The sequence below is a fragment of the Dermacentor variabilis genome, unplaced genomic scaffold, assembly GCF_050947875.1.
Source record: "Dermacentor variabilis isolate Ectoservices unplaced genomic scaffold, ASM5094787v1 scaffold_13, whole genome shotgun sequence".
NCBI lineage: Eukaryota > Metazoa > Arthropoda > Arachnida > Ixodida > Ixodidae > Dermacentor > Dermacentor variabilis.
Window position 1 is genome coordinate 25004918 of NW_027460291.1, and position 19628 is coordinate 25024545.

Here is a 19628-nt window from a genome sequence, read left to right on the forward strand (position 1 = left end):
GGAGCAACTGAAGGGTTAAAACCTGGCTCCCGACCTCTCACGGTGGTTCCGGGCGCAGGAAAGGTGCTCTGCACTTTCGGCTCTGCCGAGTAAAGGCGCCGGTCCCAGTGTAACCCAAGGGGTCTTGACGTGCGAACGGTGTTATGCACTATCGGCTATGTCGAGTCGATACGTCAGACCCACTGTAAATAGCTGTCGATGTAAATATTGTGCACATAAAGTCTATTCTCCAAGTGCAACGTCTATGGCGTCCCATCTCTGATGGAAGAGGAGAAACGACGACAGCTGAAGAAACGTTTTCTACCAAGTAAGCTGGTTACGCCAGCTTGGAGGCACTCTGTGCCCACGTGTGTAGGAAGGAAGGTAGAAAATTTACTGCGATCAAACGCACCCAAGGAAAGGCAATGAGTGTCTTGGACACTTTCACGCATGTCGTTCTAGTGACAAAGTCAAGCATGGGCTTCAAGTAAGGGTGAATATCTGATTTCAGGGTAAGTAATAAGTGATGTGTTTGCATAGTTGTATAGATTGTGTCCTTTTTCATGTTCAGGATGCTCAAGCCAGCCGGCAATCTTCCAAGTACGATTCGCCCTCCAGCCCCACATAGTATCATACCGTGTGCCTTTCGGGGTGCTGACAAATTTTCTTCCTCTTTTGAAACTGATAGTGGTCTAACTTGTAGTCACGGTAATGACTACAAGGCTAAACCTCACTATCTTCAATGCCCGAAAATATTGTTCCCTTTGAAGTGGCAACAGTAAGATGAGCCCTCACTGCAACATGTTTCCTTGGTAGTACTGCTGCGAGGGTCGATGCAATTAACCACTGCTGCTATGTTCAGCCCAGTGTATGAACATCAGCCAGATAACGCTACAGAGATGTAGATGTAGCAGCTGGTCTCCACCATCAGCTGAATGAATGCTTTGGCCTTTCGTGGCACCTGATTGCATTTTAAGTAGTAATGTATGTTTTCAAAACTGTGACAAATATAGAATCCTGTTACGTGATGTCGAGCTGAGAGTATGGAAAGCAGTGAGACTATTTAAAAGGAATGGGCTGATTTGATACTGCTACTAGCGGCTCAGCACTCTCAGCAGCATGGTGTGGCCTGGTGCCACTGCATTTGGTTGACTAGTGCATGCCAAGTGTGCTGTGGTACCAGATAACAACTGCAACTACATTGACATTCCTTATGATCTATGAATCTACACACGAATTGGAAATATGGTATAGTTATTATACTCAGATAATTTATAGAGCATACCATTTTTGTACTTATACTGCATGCTTACTTATTCGAGGAAAATGGCTTCCTCGTCATAAGTCTTCATTTCTAAGAGTGAGAACAATATGTTAAAACTATTTTTTTTATGCAGCAGCTGTGTTCGGAATTCTTCTCCTTCATGGAGAAGCTAATTTGGCATGCTTTTGTTGCAAGGGGTTACCTGCTTCTCTTACAGAATTTATCACTGTGCTAACATACTGGTGGTTTTCAGATTGTTTTTCCTATAGGATATATTGCTCTTTTGGGCCTTCAGCTGTTGCTCTCCTTTATGTTTCACTACGTTGTTTCTATTCTTTTCTCTTTTGCTGAATACAAGGCTAGTCAAATAGTGCTTTGATGTTTCCATATGTGAATATTGTTTTTGTTCATGAGAATGAAGTCTCATAATGTGCCATTAGTGTTTTATTTTACTGGAGAGAATGCAACTAACAATGCGCTGTGAGAAGTGTTCCTTTGCAAGCGTTGCTTTTAATGTCTCATTTTATTTATCCTTTATATGTTTATGCTTAGCTGTTATGCATATGTGATATTCTTGTATTGGTTCAAGCGTTAAGTGCTCATTGTTCCTTTCAGACACCAAGAGATGGCATTACGTTGTATTTTTACTGTTCACTTTATTTTCATAAGACAGCCATATAGACTGCCATTAATTGTGTTTCACTGCTAATATTGTGTACATCATTACGTACTTGTCAAACGGTTGATACCAATAAGAAGTTTCACAATAAAAATGCTGGTGGTGACAACGGCGTTGTTCTTCGCTTAGTAACAGTGCACTTTGATTTGCTGTCCCAAACAGTCCAGGACTGTCCGAGAAGCTGCTTACGCCAATATTCACTGGCTGTAATAGCGTCTCAAGCAGTCTGAGACAACAAATTGAAGAGGCTGAGTGCATGCATGCATGACGAATAAAAGAAACAGCCAAAAATAGTACAAGGCACATCCAGTGGATATAATTATAAGTGTTGCAGAAACAGCCACACCTAGTACAATGGATGTCCTGTGGATGTAAGTGTGGTTAATGTAGATATCCATTAGATATTGTAAATATCCATTGCATATTGTGGATATCTGTTAGATGTGATAAATATATCTTCAGCATGCTGTGGACGTCTATTAGATGTTGCACATATCCAGCCCTGACACCCCACAACGCACCACTTACATGTTCTGGAAGGCATTTGCGGTGATTCATAGTACATCCATACAATGTTTTCTGGATAAAGCTGGATATCCATAGAGTTTCTCATTGTAACACCTAGAGGGTAATCTGGCGCCACCGTCTATGGGAGTTTCTTAAGGGGGCACCGTGCCGTCATGGGAATGACGGTATATGTGTCTGCGAGGCTCGTGTTGGCTGGTGGTGTAAGAGGCTTCGTCTAAAATGTGCATATGGCTACACAAATAATGCGCTCTCAAAGTAAAATCTTCATAAAATGTTTCCATTCACGCATATTACATCTTTACTCACCCACAATGCATGACCAAGCAAAGAAAAGCAAGAACAGACGACCAACTGTTTCAAAGCGAGCGCGAACCTTGTCGTCTGTCCTCCAATTTTAGCGACCCGCTGATACTTTTTACGTAAAATAAAGTCGTACACGCAATAACAAGTTCTGATATAGTTAAACAAAACATGTGTTCGCGTAATAATAAAGCTAAAGCAGTTTTTCACGTGCTGTTTTAGTAGAAAATAAATCATTGTGACAGACGGAACGGTACTTCCCAAGCGCGTCTTCAGGTGTCCTGTCTCTCCGAGAACGATGCCAATCCGAAGTCACACTATACCGGCATTCCCATGCATACCACAGCTAGGGTGGCTAGCCACCCTACCACAGCCTTCTAGCCACCCTACCACAGCCACGACCAACCGCGTGCGTCTATTTCTCGTACAAAAATCCCTCGTGTGACCTGATCCTAGGTGCCTAAGGACAGCATCGTTTAGGGATTTTTGAGAAGGCGCGATGCTGGCGCCGAGCGACGCCGTGGCGTGTTCGTCCTCGGCGTGATCGCTCGCTGCACCGCGCGTTGCTTGTGTGTTGGTTGTAGGTTCTGTGCTACTTGGCGGAAAGCCGTGAGTAGTGGCGGTGCGGCAGCGCGGCTTTGGCCTCGGTGAGCTCTGGCAGTACAGAATCTGCGTTGTGTGACCCGTGCTTTCTTGAGAACCCGGCGGTAGTGACAATTGAAATATCGAAGTGGCCTAGCGCCTCGGCAGTGAAGTTCTGTCCGACTTTGCTTAACGGACATCGAGGGATTTGCTGCTCGCTGCAAGTCATGTAAATGCGACTGCATCGACCGCCCACTGTTCAGCGCTGAATGTGCGTTTGGTGTGCTGTGCTTGAAACGAGTGGTGCAGCCGTGCAGCTGGGGTGACGGAGGAGCAAAGTGGCTTAAGGGCTCCGTTTGCGCGTTCACAGACATGTGCTCCTGTCTTGGTCTCATTAGAGGCTGTCGCGGGATTGTGGTGTGCTAGCTCCTTGCCTAGTATGAAGTTTACGACGCTAACACACAGCATGTTTACGTTTTTTCCGCGCTATATGTCATTTGCATGACGGCCGAGTTGAAAACGAGACATGTGTCTGTGTTCTTTGCGTTTGTGTGCTGTAAATTACTTTCTGTTGTGCAAGTTCAGGGAATCTTACTACGCAAGGAGTGCGAACGTAAACATAAACACGTGTGTCTGAAATTTTGAATTACCCATAATACCCTTTACGACTGATAAGTGGGCTACACGTCCTGCGTGAATCAGCTACCGTATGTTGCGACGCTCTTCCGTGTGGTGACTGATGCATGGTGCGCGTTTATTTCTGTACGGTTGTAAAAACCATTTGTTTATTCACTCAATACAAACGTACTACTTCTTCGCCGCAGTACATTTTAGTTACGCGGTGAAGCATACTAAAAGTGCGAGGGGGCCGCTATCAGCCAGCATAGTATGTCCACTTCGGCGACCTGAGAGGCGGCGGGTGCGCGAGTGTATAATTAAAGAACTCTTATTATGTCCACTGACAGTGGCCCCTTTTCACTTTTAGCATGCTTCACCGCAGTACATTGCTTAGGCTTCACCGCGAAATATTAGTGTATTGCGAGAAAGATAATCTTAAAAATCCCAATTATGCAGCGTTTCTTTTGTAGCTTGCTACAGCGCAATACAGGAATGTAAATAAGCATCGTGCAGTAAAGCGTACTAAGAGTGGAAAGGGCACATAGGTTTACACTATGCTCATTATTTTCAATTGTGACATAATTTGCAAGTGCATCTGTGCTCGTGGTAAGCTTCATTGACAATTCTTTGTAAACTATAAATTCATATTGCAGGGAAGCTTACTAAAGCACATTCGCTATTATGGTACGTGTTATTCACCTTCAATGCAGGAGCACAATGCGGATTCTTGCCCCTGCTTTTGGCTGGACTGCACACATTCTTTGAGAATTGATTCATTTCATTGATTTATTCTTTGATTAAGTGCGAGACCTAGCAATGGGTAGCCCAAATGTGGATTTGAGAAAACCAAAACGAATTCAGCAGTAATAAGCTAAAGGCTTGTTTTGGTGTAGACCAGTGGCCAAGTCCGGATATGAGAGAGGAGGAAGAAAAGCCGAGCCTTTCCACTTCAACACTGGGAGGCACAACTCCCACAAATAAATACGACTCTTACTTATTTGACTTTTTTAAGGAGATTACCGACTTGCATCGGCAAGTGTTCACTTCAACAAACACTGCATGAAGTAAGCTTCCTGCGCATATTTCACCAGCTACTGCATCATTGTTTCACATTATGAGTGAAACTGCAATTTCTTTCCTGCCACAACTTGCCCAATATTGTGTTTAGTATGTTAGCAGTGCTATTAAGGTACTTAAATACTCATGAATAGTAGAGAGAAATAAATAAAAGAAAGCAGTGGCTTTTTGTGCGTAGACTATGCATACACCTGGTGTTCTTGTGGTTATTTTTCCCTATCCGCTAAACCATTTTAAACAAGAAAAGTTCATACACACGCAAGTTTACCACGGGTATCGTTGGTAAGCAAAGTATACTTATTCGGTGACATTTTCTGCAGCCTTGCTATTGGGCTTTCCTTCCTTCCTTTTCAGCTGTGCAGGAGAAGTGATGAGACAGTTTGACAATTTTAATCGTTGAAAGACTTAGCGAAACCTTTTTCGGGTTGTTTTTTCTTTATGGGTAGGGCATGCCAACATTTTTTACACCATGTCAAGTATGTGGTGCCACAGACTGTTCTTAGATGGAGTCTTGCCCTTTCATTCTGTACAATATGATGTCGGTTGTTTGTGTCCATGGCCGTTATATAGCGTGATTGTAGCATTTTGCCAAGTTTTGCCTCTGCCACCCAAGCTTGAAAGATTGCTACCCACTACTGGTGGCATGACACATGTGACATTTCTTTTTCAATAAAAGGAAGTTTGTCACTTATCCTGTACACTGGTTGTCTTTTGTCTCTCTGAATTGCAATTTGTTGCCTATATTTGCTCTTTTGTTGCATTTCAGATTAGGAATGGCTATCACAATTGACATTTAACCATATTGCACACAATGTGGATGATATGCAATTACAATATATGGCCACTATAGATATAATAGAAGTTAATAATTCAAGAATAGTGCATTTGCATGGTGGTACAGCCATGAATTGTGGCTATAAGGTACCAGCGCTGCAGGTAGCACTGCTTGTGCGGAATATAGTTCAACTCTACTATATTCAAGCATCATTGTTTTTATATGCGTTTGTACAGCTCCAGTTTCTGTGAACAACACACATCTGGTGGAAGAGTGGCTTGCACCTGCAGAAAGGTCCAATGAATAGCCAAATTTCTGCCTGTTTTCATGTTATTAGCATATTAGTAAAGGCAGGCGTTTTTACAGTAGCCTGTTTGCCCAGTGTAGAAGCCGCTGCAGGGTGTCAGGATCTCATACACATCTTCAGCTTTGCAGGGGACACAGCATCTGGCACATAATTTGTCACAGGCCATGTATTTGGGGCAAGTTGAGTTTACTCACTAGCAAAGGGAGAAGCTTGTTGGATATGAAGTAAACCGCCTGTATACCCAGTGGCCTTCTTCATTTCGTGTGACATATGTGGTTACAGCGACCCTTGTTTTAAGCACTTCTTGTCCAGCAGCGGTCGTTTGCTTTTGAAACACTCAGGATAGCTTTCAGCAAGCTGGACAGGAATAACACTGAAAAACCAGCAGATGTTAATTGTCGCACTTATCATGCGAAGCTTCATACAGTATGATGAGGGCGTAAATAAACGAGGGTGTTCCTCAAGGCCTTGTAGCACATGTCACGAGTTTGCAGCAACATGTATAGTACTTTTTTGATCGCATGCTATAGGTTTAGCAGGTGACGTAGTTGTTCTGCAGAATCCCGCAAGGTGGAGAGAAGTAATGAATAAAGAGAAAATAAGACATCCACCTGTTCGTAGCAATTGCTACAAAGGAAACCCATATGGGTTCCTCGAAAGAAAGGCCTCATAGTTGAATAAAAATTTGTCCTGGTCCGGGACTCGAACCCGGGACCACCGCCTTTCCGGGGCAGCCGCTCTACCATCTGAGCTAACCAGGTGGCTAGCAGATGGCAGGGCGAAGTCGAATTTGTCGACAACACGAAGCAAAGTCAAGTCTTTGACGTAGTAGTTCTACGGAATCCCGCAAGGTGGAGGAACCCGTATGGGTCTCCTTTGTAACAATTGCTACGAACAGGTGGATGTCTGATTTTCTCTTTATTCAGGTTTAGCAGGTGTGGCCATGGTTGAAGTGCAATGCAAGGTCAAGAAAACATCTATGAGCAGAACCCTGGTAAAGGAGACCCTGGGAAAACTAGTGGGAAGCCTGTTGAACATCTGGTTGACCCACTTGCCGGCTCCATCTGGCGAAGTATGATAAAGAGAAGGAAGTCAACATATCATCTTGAAGGGGCAGCGCGAAAAAACGACGACATAAGGAAGGAACACACAGGACAGCGCTGAACTCACAACTAACTTTATTCGAAGGCATACATACACTTAAGTACACAACCCATAGCCACGTGCTCTCCCATCCATGGCGTCATATCAGTGCGCAGGCAAAAAAACAAAAAAAAACACGCGAAACCATTTAATCTAATACTACGTTATGGAGCTGCTTAAAAATTCAAATTCACTATCATGCAAATTTATCGATGGCATGCTTACACAGCGCGACCCTTTTTTTCTGATATAGAAGGCCTCAATAATCTCCCTCGTAGTCTGATTTTTGTGCGTGAAAAGTATTGTGGTGTTTTTATATATTGGAGTGCACCCATGCTCAGAGCAATGCCGCGCGACATGCGAGTAGGCATTACCCGTTAGTGAGCGCCTATGTTCAGACAATCTAATATTGAGGCAACGACCTGTTTGACCGATATATGCGTGACCGCAGGAAAATGGAAGTTCGTACACAACTCCCATTCTACAGCGCACAAACGGGGACAAATTTGTCCCCGTTTGTGAAACAATCCCTCTTAAGGAGGAAATCATCTTTGTGAATCCACAAAGAGGGCAGATGGGCAAAGCCCCTTCAGTAATCCCACCAGCTTCAAAAGCCCACTTTGCACATCCTGAATGCTTCCTTCTTACGACTTTGCTGGGTGCAAGCATTGTACTGTCCAAAAGCTGTCATTGAGAGCACTGTTGGTTTGGTGGCAATACAGTTCAGAAGTGATTGCAACAAACCTCCCTTCCTAGTTGGCCTGGATGCTCACGGTGCTTATGAAGCAGCACCATGAGGCAAGCAAGGTGAACGGATGCCTCCAAGCCCTTGTTCGTTTATCACACTGTTCTGTTAGTAACAACCATGAGACTTGAAACCAACAAGCTCAAGTTCAGCACTCGCGTGGTTACTGCGGAGGATCCATAAAAAGCACAAAAACAGAAAACTCAAGGGAAAGGCTAAAGCACCATTTAACACTTAGTATTGCTGCAGCCCACCCCCTTCTTTTATTTTGTCTGGTCGTGCTACATCTTTTTACTATAGATAGGCATCAACTTAGGCGATGTTCCCAATCAGAGCCCAATTTTTACATACACTATGTGCTGGTTCAAAGAGGCTCGAAAAACTGCAATGGAAGCTTCAAGTAGAAAAGGTGCCTGGAAAAAAAAAGTCTGACAACTTCCAAATCTGAAATATCCAGCCCTTTCAGCATGGCTGAACTAATAGCGGCGATTGAAACTTCGAAGCAACGAAAAACACCTGGTCCCGATGGTATTCCTTATGAGGTTTTCAAGAACATGGAAGGAGCAGCTCTCAACGCACTTCTTCAGGCTATTAATAAAGTATGGGAGATTGGAAACATTCCACCTGATTGGAAGCATTCAATTGTTGTTGTGATTCCGTTTTGGTATCGACCTCCATCGCCTTCTCTGAGGCGCTGGATGATCGAGAGCCAGGGGCCGAGACACGCACCTCGGGCCTTGGCGTTCTGTTTAGTCTTGGGACCTGCGGAACACCTGTCTGCAGGGCCGTCTTGGATGATGGTGGAGCAGCACTAGCTGCTGCCACCGAGGGGGCGGATGGAGTTGCTAGGGTGGCTAGAGTTGCTACAGGACCACTGACTGTGACCTCTGTAGACCCTGAGACCGATGTGGTGCTGCCCCCTGCCGCGCCACATTGGCATAACTTATTTGAGGTAAGAGCGAGAGTCTCTTCCTTGCTTCGAAAAATGAAATTTTCTCTTTTACTGTGAGAGCAATCACTTCTTTCTCCTTCTTCCAACAGGGACATGATCGTGAATACGCTGGATGATCCCCTTTGCAGTTCACACAGCGTGGGGGAGCGTTACAGTTTTCAGATGGGCGATCGTTGGTGCTGCATTTCGCGCATGCTTCTTTGCCTCTACATGATTGGGATGCGTGGCCGAACCTCTGGCACTTAAAACATCGCCTCGGGTTCGGTATGTATGGCCTGACATTTATCTTTAGGTATCCTGCGTCGAGAGAAGTGGGGAGAATGCTAGTGCCAAATGTGAGGATCACATGTTTGGTGGGCAGTTGTTCATTGTTCCTTCGGATTGTAATTCTTTGACCTTTAATGACATTTTGTTCTTGGAACCTTTCGAGGAGTTCCTCGTCACTCAAGCTGAGAAAGTCTTCCTCAGAGATAACGCCCCTGCAAGTGTTTAATGAACGATGGGGAGAAATTGACTACACACGGTTAACCCTTGCCGCCAGGAAATTCGGAAGTGAGAAGAAGTGATGAGAAGACAGGAAAGATGAAAAAAGCGAGAGAGAAAGACGAAGGTTGGAGAGGAGGACAGGAAAAGGCGACTGCCGATTTCCCCCGGGTGGGTCGTCCGGGGGTGCCGTCTATGTGAAGCAGAGGCCAAAGAGGTGTGTTGCCTCCGCCGGGGGACCTTAAAGGTCCAAACAGTCAGCATCAGCTCAACCTCCAGGATCCCCCTTTCCCCAGACACGGCTAAGCCGCGCACGGCTACACGCGGGAGGGTCCAACCCTCGTGTGCTCGGGTACGTGGTGTCGCAACACACCAAACGCCTGCTAACGCAGACGCCCCTGCGGGTGAAGCTGTTGAGTTTGTCTAGATATATCTTCATGCACGGACCACAAAGTGAGGGCATCCGCATAGATTAAGAACCTCACGTTTGGAATCCGATGTAGTTGCCAGGCTAGAGGTATTATAGCAACGTTGAAGAGAAGAGGAGCCAAAACGGAACCTTGTGGGACTCCTCTAGCTGTTCGATGTGAAGTATCTTTCTTGCCTTCCATCTACTCTAATCGCAAATGTGTGATTCTGAAGGAATGAGTAGATTAATCTTATCACCCGCAGTAGAAGTCCCAGGTCGATGAGGTTGGCTATAATGATTGCATGGTTTATATTGTCATAAGCTTTCGTTATGTCTGTTGCTACTACCGTACTGCGCACAGCGTGACTGTGTGGTGAAACCTGTAAAACATCGTCTGATAAGATAGAAAGTCCGTCTTCAGTTCCGAGTAAGAACGGAATCCAATTTGAGCAGGATGATATTTATCGTGGCGTTCAAGCCACCAGGAAGCACGTGTGGCCAGCATCTTTTCAGCGAGCTTGCAGACAGTTGAAGTTAGTGAAAAAAAAGCACGGGTCACACAACACAGATGCTGTACTGCCAGAGCTCACCGAGGCCAAAGCCGCGCTGCCGCACCGCCACTACTCACGGCTTTCCGCCAAGTAACACAGAACCTACAACCAACACACAAGCAACGCACGCACAATCACATGAGCAACGTTGAACAACGCGCGGTGCAGAGAGCGATCACGCCACGGCGTCGCTCGGCGCCAGCATCGCGCCTTCTCAAAAATCCCTAAACGATGCTGTCCCTAGTGGTCCCTAGGCACCTAGGATCAGGTCACGTGAGGGATTTTTGTACGACAAATAGACGCACGCCGACCTACTGAACTCCAGACCTGCACAGATCTCCCTCCTCCAGCACGCCTGGACTAGTTCGCCCCTTTATCCGCTAGGGAAAGAACGTACGAGCAAAGTGGCGCTAGTTATAACCTGTTCGCTGTCGTCTGCTTCTGCGTTCTGTTCAGCGCTTGTCTTGCCATTTCAGCAGGCACAAAGCGCTTCTATTGGCGGTAAATGAATAAATTCACAAATATACAAAAGAAGACATATTTACGAACGCTTTGCGTTTTCATAGTAAAACTAGAAGAGGAGGAGCGGTGCAAGAAATGTAAACAACGAGCATAGGTGGCCGCTGCAATCGACAGCATAAATTTCCCTTTCCTAGCCTCCTTAAGAGACTGGAAAAATTGTTTTAAAAAATTCATAGGATAATCTAGCCTTTTTTAGTTGATTACAGACAGCCTAATGTCGTAGATGACATTAGGATTTGCTGCTGTGTGCCGTAGTGAAAGGCAGATGATCTGGTAAAAGTATAGTAAAAGTATTCACGAGTAAGTCCTCCGCCCGATATGTGCAATAGGCTGATCGATTCTGTTTCAAGGGAAGGTAAGCACATCTTGTTTTTAATGTCGTTAGATGTCTAGCTCAGTAGAAAGCTTGCAAAAAATTAAGCGATCCCAGTGCTTTAATACGTGCTGCACTGCAGGCCTTAAAAATCGTGTCACGGAACTCTTTTCAAACTGTAAAGCTAGCTTTTCTGCGTGGTACGGCGGCAGCATAACGGTGGTGCTTAAGATACGTACGCAGTGAAGCTGTGTGCATAATTCACATTTTGAACTCGCGACGCATTCACGGACAACTTTTAAGAGTTAAAATGAGTGGTAATCGTTCTGTCGTCGAACATTACGGTGGCTTCAAGTTTCTAAAGAGCGCAGAAGCGAATTTTACAACGTGTACAATGAAACTGTTGTGTACGTTGCGAACTCTATACACAATGTGACTTATAATAATCTGCTTGAAAAAGGCAATAGGAGCGGCTATTTAACGATATTTTAGAGAGCAGCGGACTACACGCTCCGACATTCTTTAGGTTCGGGCAGTCAACTTTTGGAGCCAAGTAACCGATCAAAGCCTTGTGACATCACTGTCACTGTGTTAGCAAAAATCATCAACTAGAGAAGCAGGTCGTCACAACTCAACAGCTGCCGTACTAATTACAACGCCGCACAGCCGCCCACCGCGTAGCAGACGAACAGGTTATAAAAGCGCCACCTACGGCCGTCGGTTGAACGAAAGTGGGCGCAAGCTGCTCCCATAGAAGCCGGATATCTGTGCAGGTCTGGAGTTCCAGTAGGTCGTGCCACAGCGCAGCAGCGCCAGATTTCCCTCTAGGTAATCCATAGAGTTAGTAGAACAACTCTAGAGGAAAAGCTGGGCCGGAAAAGTGGGAACCTCTAGGGCGCCGCCCTGTTGCTACTGGTCAATGTGGCCAGCGCAATTACTATTGAAAGAGCTGAAAGCAAGTACAGGTCACCTTATGCTTTCTCATCTAAAAGCGCATACCTGATGTCTTTATGAAGGTGGTACGTTAATATTAAGTTTACAGAAAGAGCTCGCTAAGTCCGCGACTTATGTAAATCACGATGTACGCATTCTTGCAATAAAGGATGACACGAATTTCGGTTTCGAATCTGTTTTTTGGATGCGTAGTAGTTTCGTACAGTTTGGGTTTGACATGCGATCGCGCGTCGACATCGGACGCTATGGCACACACACTCGTGCCTTGTGTGCCACCGAAGTGCTCTGGCATAGGACCGTTGGCCCGAACCAAGTTCCCCCACCCAGTCAGCCCGGGTTGTGGGGGAGTACCGGGGTCAATGTATCGAATGATGCTGGGTTGATGAGTACATGAAAGCTCTGGGACGCGGCGCCTCTGGTTGCCAAGTCCTCTTCCCATCTGACAACGGTACCTTGACATGTAAGTAAACGAATGTATCTCCTTGTTGAGAATATCACGCGAGTAGGCAGCTCTTGTGGTGCATCGCAATCGTTTGAGAAGCGTCACAGTAGAGCATTTTTCTGCATGCGGAGCGGTGTTTTTGTTTGCAAGTTTCCCTTCAGTAGGAAATTGCTGGACAGGCGGACCAGCGCACCGGAATTGTACTGGCGAAGCCGCAAGCAACTCAAAGAATCTGTTTAATTGTTGCACTTTGTACAATCATGCTTCTACAAAGGCCACAGCAGACAAACAGTCTGATGCCGAGTATATCTCTGCCACGAAGTAATCAAGAGGCGAGTGCCTAATGCGGACGAAATCGAGTGCATCGAGACTTAGAACGGCAGAAAGCTCAGCTACTTGGTAAGGATTCATTATGCAAAACAGAGGTGAGGCGTGCAGACAGGACACAAGAGTAGAAAAGTGGGCGGCGCTCGTGTTGTTTGCTTGTAAATACTCTACTCTTTGTGTCCTGTCTGCACGCCTCACCTCCGTTTTGCATAACGAGTGCATCAACCCACATATTAATAGCGTAGGCGTTTTATTAACTGTGCAATATTTTCAACACTTCCTTGCATGCCATTTCATGTGGAATATCTTTTCTGGTCACAAATTTGTGCAGCGAATCTATTTGCATGATTGACTCCGGGCCTGCGGGAACGTTCACTTGCACTTGATGCTGAGTCTTTTAATTGCATCCATAAACTGCAGATATGCACATCAGATCCCTGCGAGCATTTTCAAAATTTAATTATTTTAGACAACAGGCACATATGCAATACTGACATAATCCCGAGCACCACTAAGCAGCTGGGACACATTTTTGTTGGCCATACTCGCAGGTAAAATAAGTAGATCATGTGGACAGCTCCAGCTCATTCTCCTTAAAACAGTGTGTACAAGGGGTATGCAAAGATAATTTTTTTCTCGCGCACCGATTATTTTGCTGTATAAGCAAGAGAACCCACCACGTTAGTGTAACGTATCTTGCACATCACACTAATATGTGCTTTAATTTACCAAGTGAGATGAGTTACTTTTATGGCTCATTCAGTCATATCACACTGCAAGCTGCATTCATCAATCTTCAATTGGATTTTGGAAATGTTTAATGAAACATGTTTCCCTTTTATGCAGATATGCAATGGCAAGCCCTTCCGTGTGTTCCAAAGGTAAAATTTAAGCTCTAAATTAAAAAAGACATTTTTAGTCAGAAACAAGCAAAAATGGTGAATTCAGAGTATCGAAGCCCAAGGTACAGAAATTATGAGAAGTGTCGAATGGTTTTAAGGAAAGAGTCGTATTTGCAAATGCAACTCTTTAGTGGAGGTCAAGCAAGTCAGTATAGGTAGAATACTCTGCAAGATTATGCGAGTGAGGGGATGTCAAACAATGGGTCAGGAAATGCGTTGTTTTTCTGCAAAACAAAAGCTATGATTGTCATTACATAAGTCATTTTAGCATCATGAGACTGGTGCTTGATAAATTCAGAAATAAACCAAAAAACAAGACAAGCAAAAATTAAAAAACAATTTAATGATGCTCTCTCCACACTGGGATAAATAAAAATAAACACATCACATCTAATGTGGACATATCAGACGCCTTGTGAAACACGAAAGGAAAAATTCAGTTTCGAGCTATGGAACTTGCCGCATAGATGTGGGGGGCCTTGCACTAATAGTGATAGTTACCACTGCATTTATAAATTGAAAGCATTTGTGCAGAGAAGGATGATTCTTTATATTTTTGGCTACCACTTCAAATGCCTCCACCAAGTGTTGCAATGCTGCACGCAGCCATACTAAGGATCTCGCAGCAACACCTGCAGGTAAAAAGCAGAAGCAGTCAAAGTCCTGGTGTGTACTGGACACCATATTTGAAAATTTTTGGGCAAGAAGAATGCAAGAAGCAGACATAACTGCATTGATTTCAATAATTTCCCATTTGAATGGCCTTTTCTTTTTGTTTAGACAATGCCTACGCCTAGCCACAGCAGCTCCCTCATACAGACTACGCAAGCCAAGAGGCCGTGGAGGCAAATGCAGGTAAGAGGCAAGAAGCAGTAGCACTGGTGTCGACATTCATCTAATTTCTTTCTTTTTCTTTCGTTTAGGCAGCCAGCACACCTCGAACAGCCAACTAGACTGTGGGTGTGTCATCCTAGTCGTAAAGGAAACATTTGAGGGAAAGCGGCAGGCAATGTGAACAGCCACTTCTCCATGTAAACGATACTCTTTCTCTCGGATGACTCCTACGCCTCGCCACGCCAGCACACTTGTGCACAAAGATGCCGCGGAGGCACGTGCAGGTCAGAGGCAAGAAGCAGTGGCACTGGTGTCGACATTCACCCAATTTCTTTTTCTTACACTGAGACAGCCAGCACACCTCAAACAGCCACCTTGACTGTGGGTGTGTCAGTAGATTCCTGTTGTACATATGCTCATAATAAACTTCAGTAAACTTGAACTTGATAATAAACTTGAAGGCAAATGGGACATGGATGCATTGTATTTTTGAACATTTATTGTACACATACAATATATGTTACACTTTGCAGTGCTACAGAGCGTATTTTGAAGCTTCCCCCTATATTTTGCACCTTTAATTACGTATGTGTTGTGTGGCCCTCAATGCAGTTCATGTTGTAGCAGCTGCTTTGTGTGTGTATCGCACATTGGCTTAAGCTCGTGATATCCACATACTTCTCTCACATATACAAAATAAAGTTCTATGTAGTCCTCAGTGTTACAACAAAAAATGAAAGTAAACAATCCGATCGTGGAATTGTGTTTAATACAGTGATTCCTATGACAGTTACTGAGAAGTTGACAACTTGAACTGGTCAATTGGTCCATAGCCTCCTCTATTTTTCAAAAATAAAGGAGGCAATGGATCCGTCATGGCAAGGAATTGTATGTATACATAAAAAGAGGGGGGTATGTGTGTGTGTGTTTGTAGTAGGGGGTATAGGATTAGGGCGGTACGAAAAAATGTACCAACACCGTCCTCTAGACCCATTGCGTTAAGGTACCGTAACAAAGCGTATTATGCATTTATGCATAAAGTTCACACAACCAACTCTGATATTACTGCACACGCCAGGCGACACGAGCTACATTTGTCATGACGCATTCGCGACTGCACCGGATGCCCTCCATATTATTCTCTTTAATCGTGCACACTGCACCGAGGCAAAAGAAAGATCATGGGCGCAGGTGCCTTTAAAGTATCTCGACCTTGCGAGGCTCTGCTGCGCGTGCCAGGGTAGCTGTCTGTGCGAACACTCCCTGGCACACACACCTTCCTCGGCGGCCCCAACCTACGTACCGTTCTGCTTCGAGCTTTGATCCGCCCACTGTCACTTCGATGCCCTGGAGTTCTTGCGCCGCCTGCTTTATTATAATCTCAGGTGCTCTCCTGATACTTCCGTTTGTCGGTTACATGTGCCCTACAGCTGGATCAGTACTCATAATAATAAAAAAAAAACGATCGCGAAAGCGGCTTTTGCAACGTACCGCGCCCGTGCGAAGAGAATTACGGAACGCCAACGAGGAATCTGACCACAGCTTCGAGCTCGTAATCTCGTCGAGTAACACTCCTGCAACAGGCGTGACCGCTGAAAACCGCATACCGCCGGAAACTTCAACAGGATCATCCCTCGGTTGCATAACTGCCACCTGTACGGCCAACATGGACCACACCCGCACCGTCCCGCAAGATAGAATAAAGAACCAACTTGTAAAGCCCAAACACACGGCTGCACGCACACATCACGAAAGTACAAGCGAGACGCCATGCTGCTACGCTGCTACTGTTGCCGGATTAAAACTGACTACTGTCACCAAGTCTAGCAAGCGTCTCAGGAGCTGGCAACCTCGGCGCGTAGCAACATGGCGGCGCTCTTGCGGTTCCCGATTTCAATGCATGGGCCCTATGGGTAGCTTGTCCTCTAGAGTCAGTATAGTAACTCTATGAGGTAATCTAGTGAGAAACTCTGTGTGGATATCTAATGGACGTTCTGAATGTGCAAGGTGTACCATATTATGCACATCTAATGGATGTATCTGGCGATCGGGACACTGCGGCCGCAATGCACGCGCAGTCACCGAGCGGAATTAAACATGGATTTAAAGAAGAGAAACAGAGTCATCTGTTCCTAAGACATAAATGCATGCCATATCCAATTATAAGCACCATTTGAGCTGTCTGATCGTAAACAGCAGCGCGCGAAGCAGTACGAACGATCCCGCCGAGCAGAATCGCCAGCAGTTTCCAACGGCGCGACCTTGACGCGGCCCAATCCACTTCGATGGCAGCGCCGTCACAGTATTTTTCGTCGTCGCGCGCCTCACTGTGAAGCATGCGCCGCGCCAGCCAACTCCTTCCACTCAACTGTATTCTAGTACCCTCTAGCTGTGCGTTTTGTTTCGCGTACATGATGCAAACAACCCTTGCCACAAAGTTTTGCTTGTTTTGTTCGAAAACTGCACCTGTAATACTCTATAGCCACCGTAGAGGTTTAGCGACCGTGTGTATTTATTATTTGTCTCACTAAATGTACGCCACCGTCGTAGCGTAAGCAGCCGGCAGTGGAGGAACTACATGTGAGTGCATAGATCTAAAAACGTTGATGTGAGTGGTTCTCTTTTGCGGACGGCAGCTGTCTCGGATGTCCCGACTTCACCGTTGAATGGTTGAACCGTAGTGTCGTTGACGTAGTACTTTGTTAGCCGATTTCCTGCCAGTCGGTAGTGAAATCGACAGATGAGGCTTTTTTAAAACCACGACCTACTACTCCTGCTTTGATTCATACCCAGAAACATCGCATCACTGTAGTCTATCGCTGGTTCTTTATTCTATGGTCTGCCACCAGGCCTTTAACAGCGTGGTAACAGCCACTGCCCGTTTCTGTGGTTGCGGTTGAAGACGGACGCCACCGGCAGCATGAGTGCCGTCCAGCAGCAGCGGTGGCAGTGACCGAGGTTGCGACGCGTCAACAGGCTGGAGGTCGTCATGTCAGGTAAAAGAAAATGCTCGGCTGTTTGCAGGCCACTCACATGGTGTGTTGCAGCCGCTTTTACCGCGACGCCTTCGGCGCAGGTAGCGGCGAAGTGTCCGAATATGTGGAGCCGAGGCGGCAGGTTCAGATGCCCGACGATATGGCACGCTGGACCAAGAGCGAGGTACGAGGCTTTCTCTTGTTGTCGTTGTTCCTCTGCACAGGTGGCTCGTTCCTTCGTCGTCGTTTATTAGTTAACATCTCGTATGGCAAAGGCCGTTGCGAGCGTTTGCGAGTACTTTGTCAGCCGTGTCTCTGATGGAACACTCCTCGTGGCAAATGCTTGTGCCTGTCGAAACAGTATTTAAAGCCTCCTGATGCGGCGTAATTATTGAAGGCGTTTGTGTGTGTATGTATGTTTATGCCCTCTGCGATCATGCTGTTTCTCATTTCTCGCGAGCTTTGTCAGATTTCGCAGCCCTTAACACTCTGCAATTGTGGTAGTATTGATCCTCCTTGTGGGGCAAAGAATTCGTGAGATGGCGTGTGTTAGCGCATGGCCTTCATGCGGCGTTTAGCAGCTTCCGTTTCACGCTTAAGTGCTTGAGTAGCATGAGGGCACTGTGCACACGCTTGTGTTGAAAAAACGAAATTGGCACAAAGTAGGATAAGAAAATGCCATATGCTACACCAACTGTTTGTCGGGTGCATACAGAAAAACCAGGCGTGTTAAACTATTCCAGGTTGTCATAATTAATTTACTACGGTGTCTCTCATAGCTCCTCATACTCTTGCTTTGTAACGCGAAACCCCATCAATCAGTCGTAGAGAAGTCATTGCTTTTTTGCAACAGGCCCAGCAGATTGGCTGCTTGTGTGGGGTAGTTGTACTCGAAACATTATAGAGCAGGCTAGAGATCAGTGTAGTTGCTTTATTGTATACTTATTAGGGGGTGTGGGGGCAGTTGCTTTATGTACAAGAAGAGGGAACAATTTCTCTGCCTATTTTTTATTTTTTTTTGCATGTTGGTAAGCATGAGCACCGGGGTCTGGTCAGATGGCATTGCGGCAGGTTCAGCTTCCTACAAGGTTTGCTGACACCAGCCGCTTGGGCTACAGTGAAAACGCGATGATTTTCTGAACAACTGCGCACACCTGTTTAATGCCTTGCTTCAACTCTGTGCTTGCTCGAACCTGATAAGCAAAGCATTGCCTGATCCACGGCAATCTTCAAATACATATGACCGTCGTTGGGTCTGGAGCATGTGTCTGCCCAGATGCCAGACGTGCACTCCAGACTGACATGCGCAGTTTACTATCTGGACGTGCTTGCATTCAAATAAATGCTGGCTAGAGGATATCAGGAATGTACGTTTCCTGAAAGATGCGATTCCCCTGCTCGCTAGGCTGTGTGATCTGGTGCTACTGTCGGTACGTGGAAAGCTTGTGTGTCTGGTGCCCATAGCACATGTGCCGTCGGTACGTGCTGGACTTCACCAGAAATGGACTTCGCACCTAACCATACATACACATTCGCTAAATTCCTGCACATGCAGGTGCTCTGCAATACAGTGTTCATTTTAAGATTTCAAATGGCACAAACAAAGGAGGACAAAGGACAGAACGCACTAGCACTGACTCTTCTATAGAAAAAGGACAGGCATAAAAAGGAAAAGTGAAACAAGATGAAGCGTCTGGTCTCGCTTACGAAAATCTGCACTAGTGTCTTCTGTCCTTACCTGCTCTAGCAGCTATGGCATTGCACTGCTAAGCACAAGGTTGTGGGTTCACTTATCTGTCACGGCGGCCAAATCTCGATGAGAGAAGAATGCAGAAACACCGCTGTACTTGAATTTAGGTGCACATTTAAGAAACCCCAGCTGGTCAAAATTAATCCAGAATCCCTCGCTACAGCATGCCTCATAATCATGTTGTAGTTCTGGCACGTGAAATCCCAGAATTTAATTA

At 45.6% G+C, this 19628-nt stretch overlaps 1 protein-coding gene and 1 long non-coding RNA gene across 5 annotated transcripts in view; one reads left to right on the forward strand and one right to left on the reverse strand.

Moving 5' to 3' along the window:
* Window positions 1-17844, reverse strand: part of LOC142566725 (uncharacterized) — a 45622-nt gene extending 27778 nt beyond the window's left edge. The window contains exon 1 of the long non-coding RNA XR_012825117.1: window positions 17720-17844. This is a non-coding gene — a long non-coding RNA (uncharacterized LOC142566725). The remainder of the gene's footprint in view (window positions 1-17719) is intronic.
* LOC142566724 (serine/threonine-protein phosphatase 2A activator-like) overlaps window positions 17301-19628 on the forward strand; it is a 149486-nt gene continuing 147158 nt past the window's right edge. For 2 of the 4 annotated variants that reach the window (XM_075677581.1, XM_075677582.1), the window contains exon 1: window positions 17784-17845. In XM_075677581.1, coding sequence (XP_075533696.1) covers window positions 17784-17845 — 62 coding nt within the window. Of the gene's footprint in view, window positions 17683-17762; window positions 17846-19628 lie in introns of those variants that run through there. The other 2 variants (XM_075677583.1, XM_075677584.1) reach the window with 2 other exon arrangements.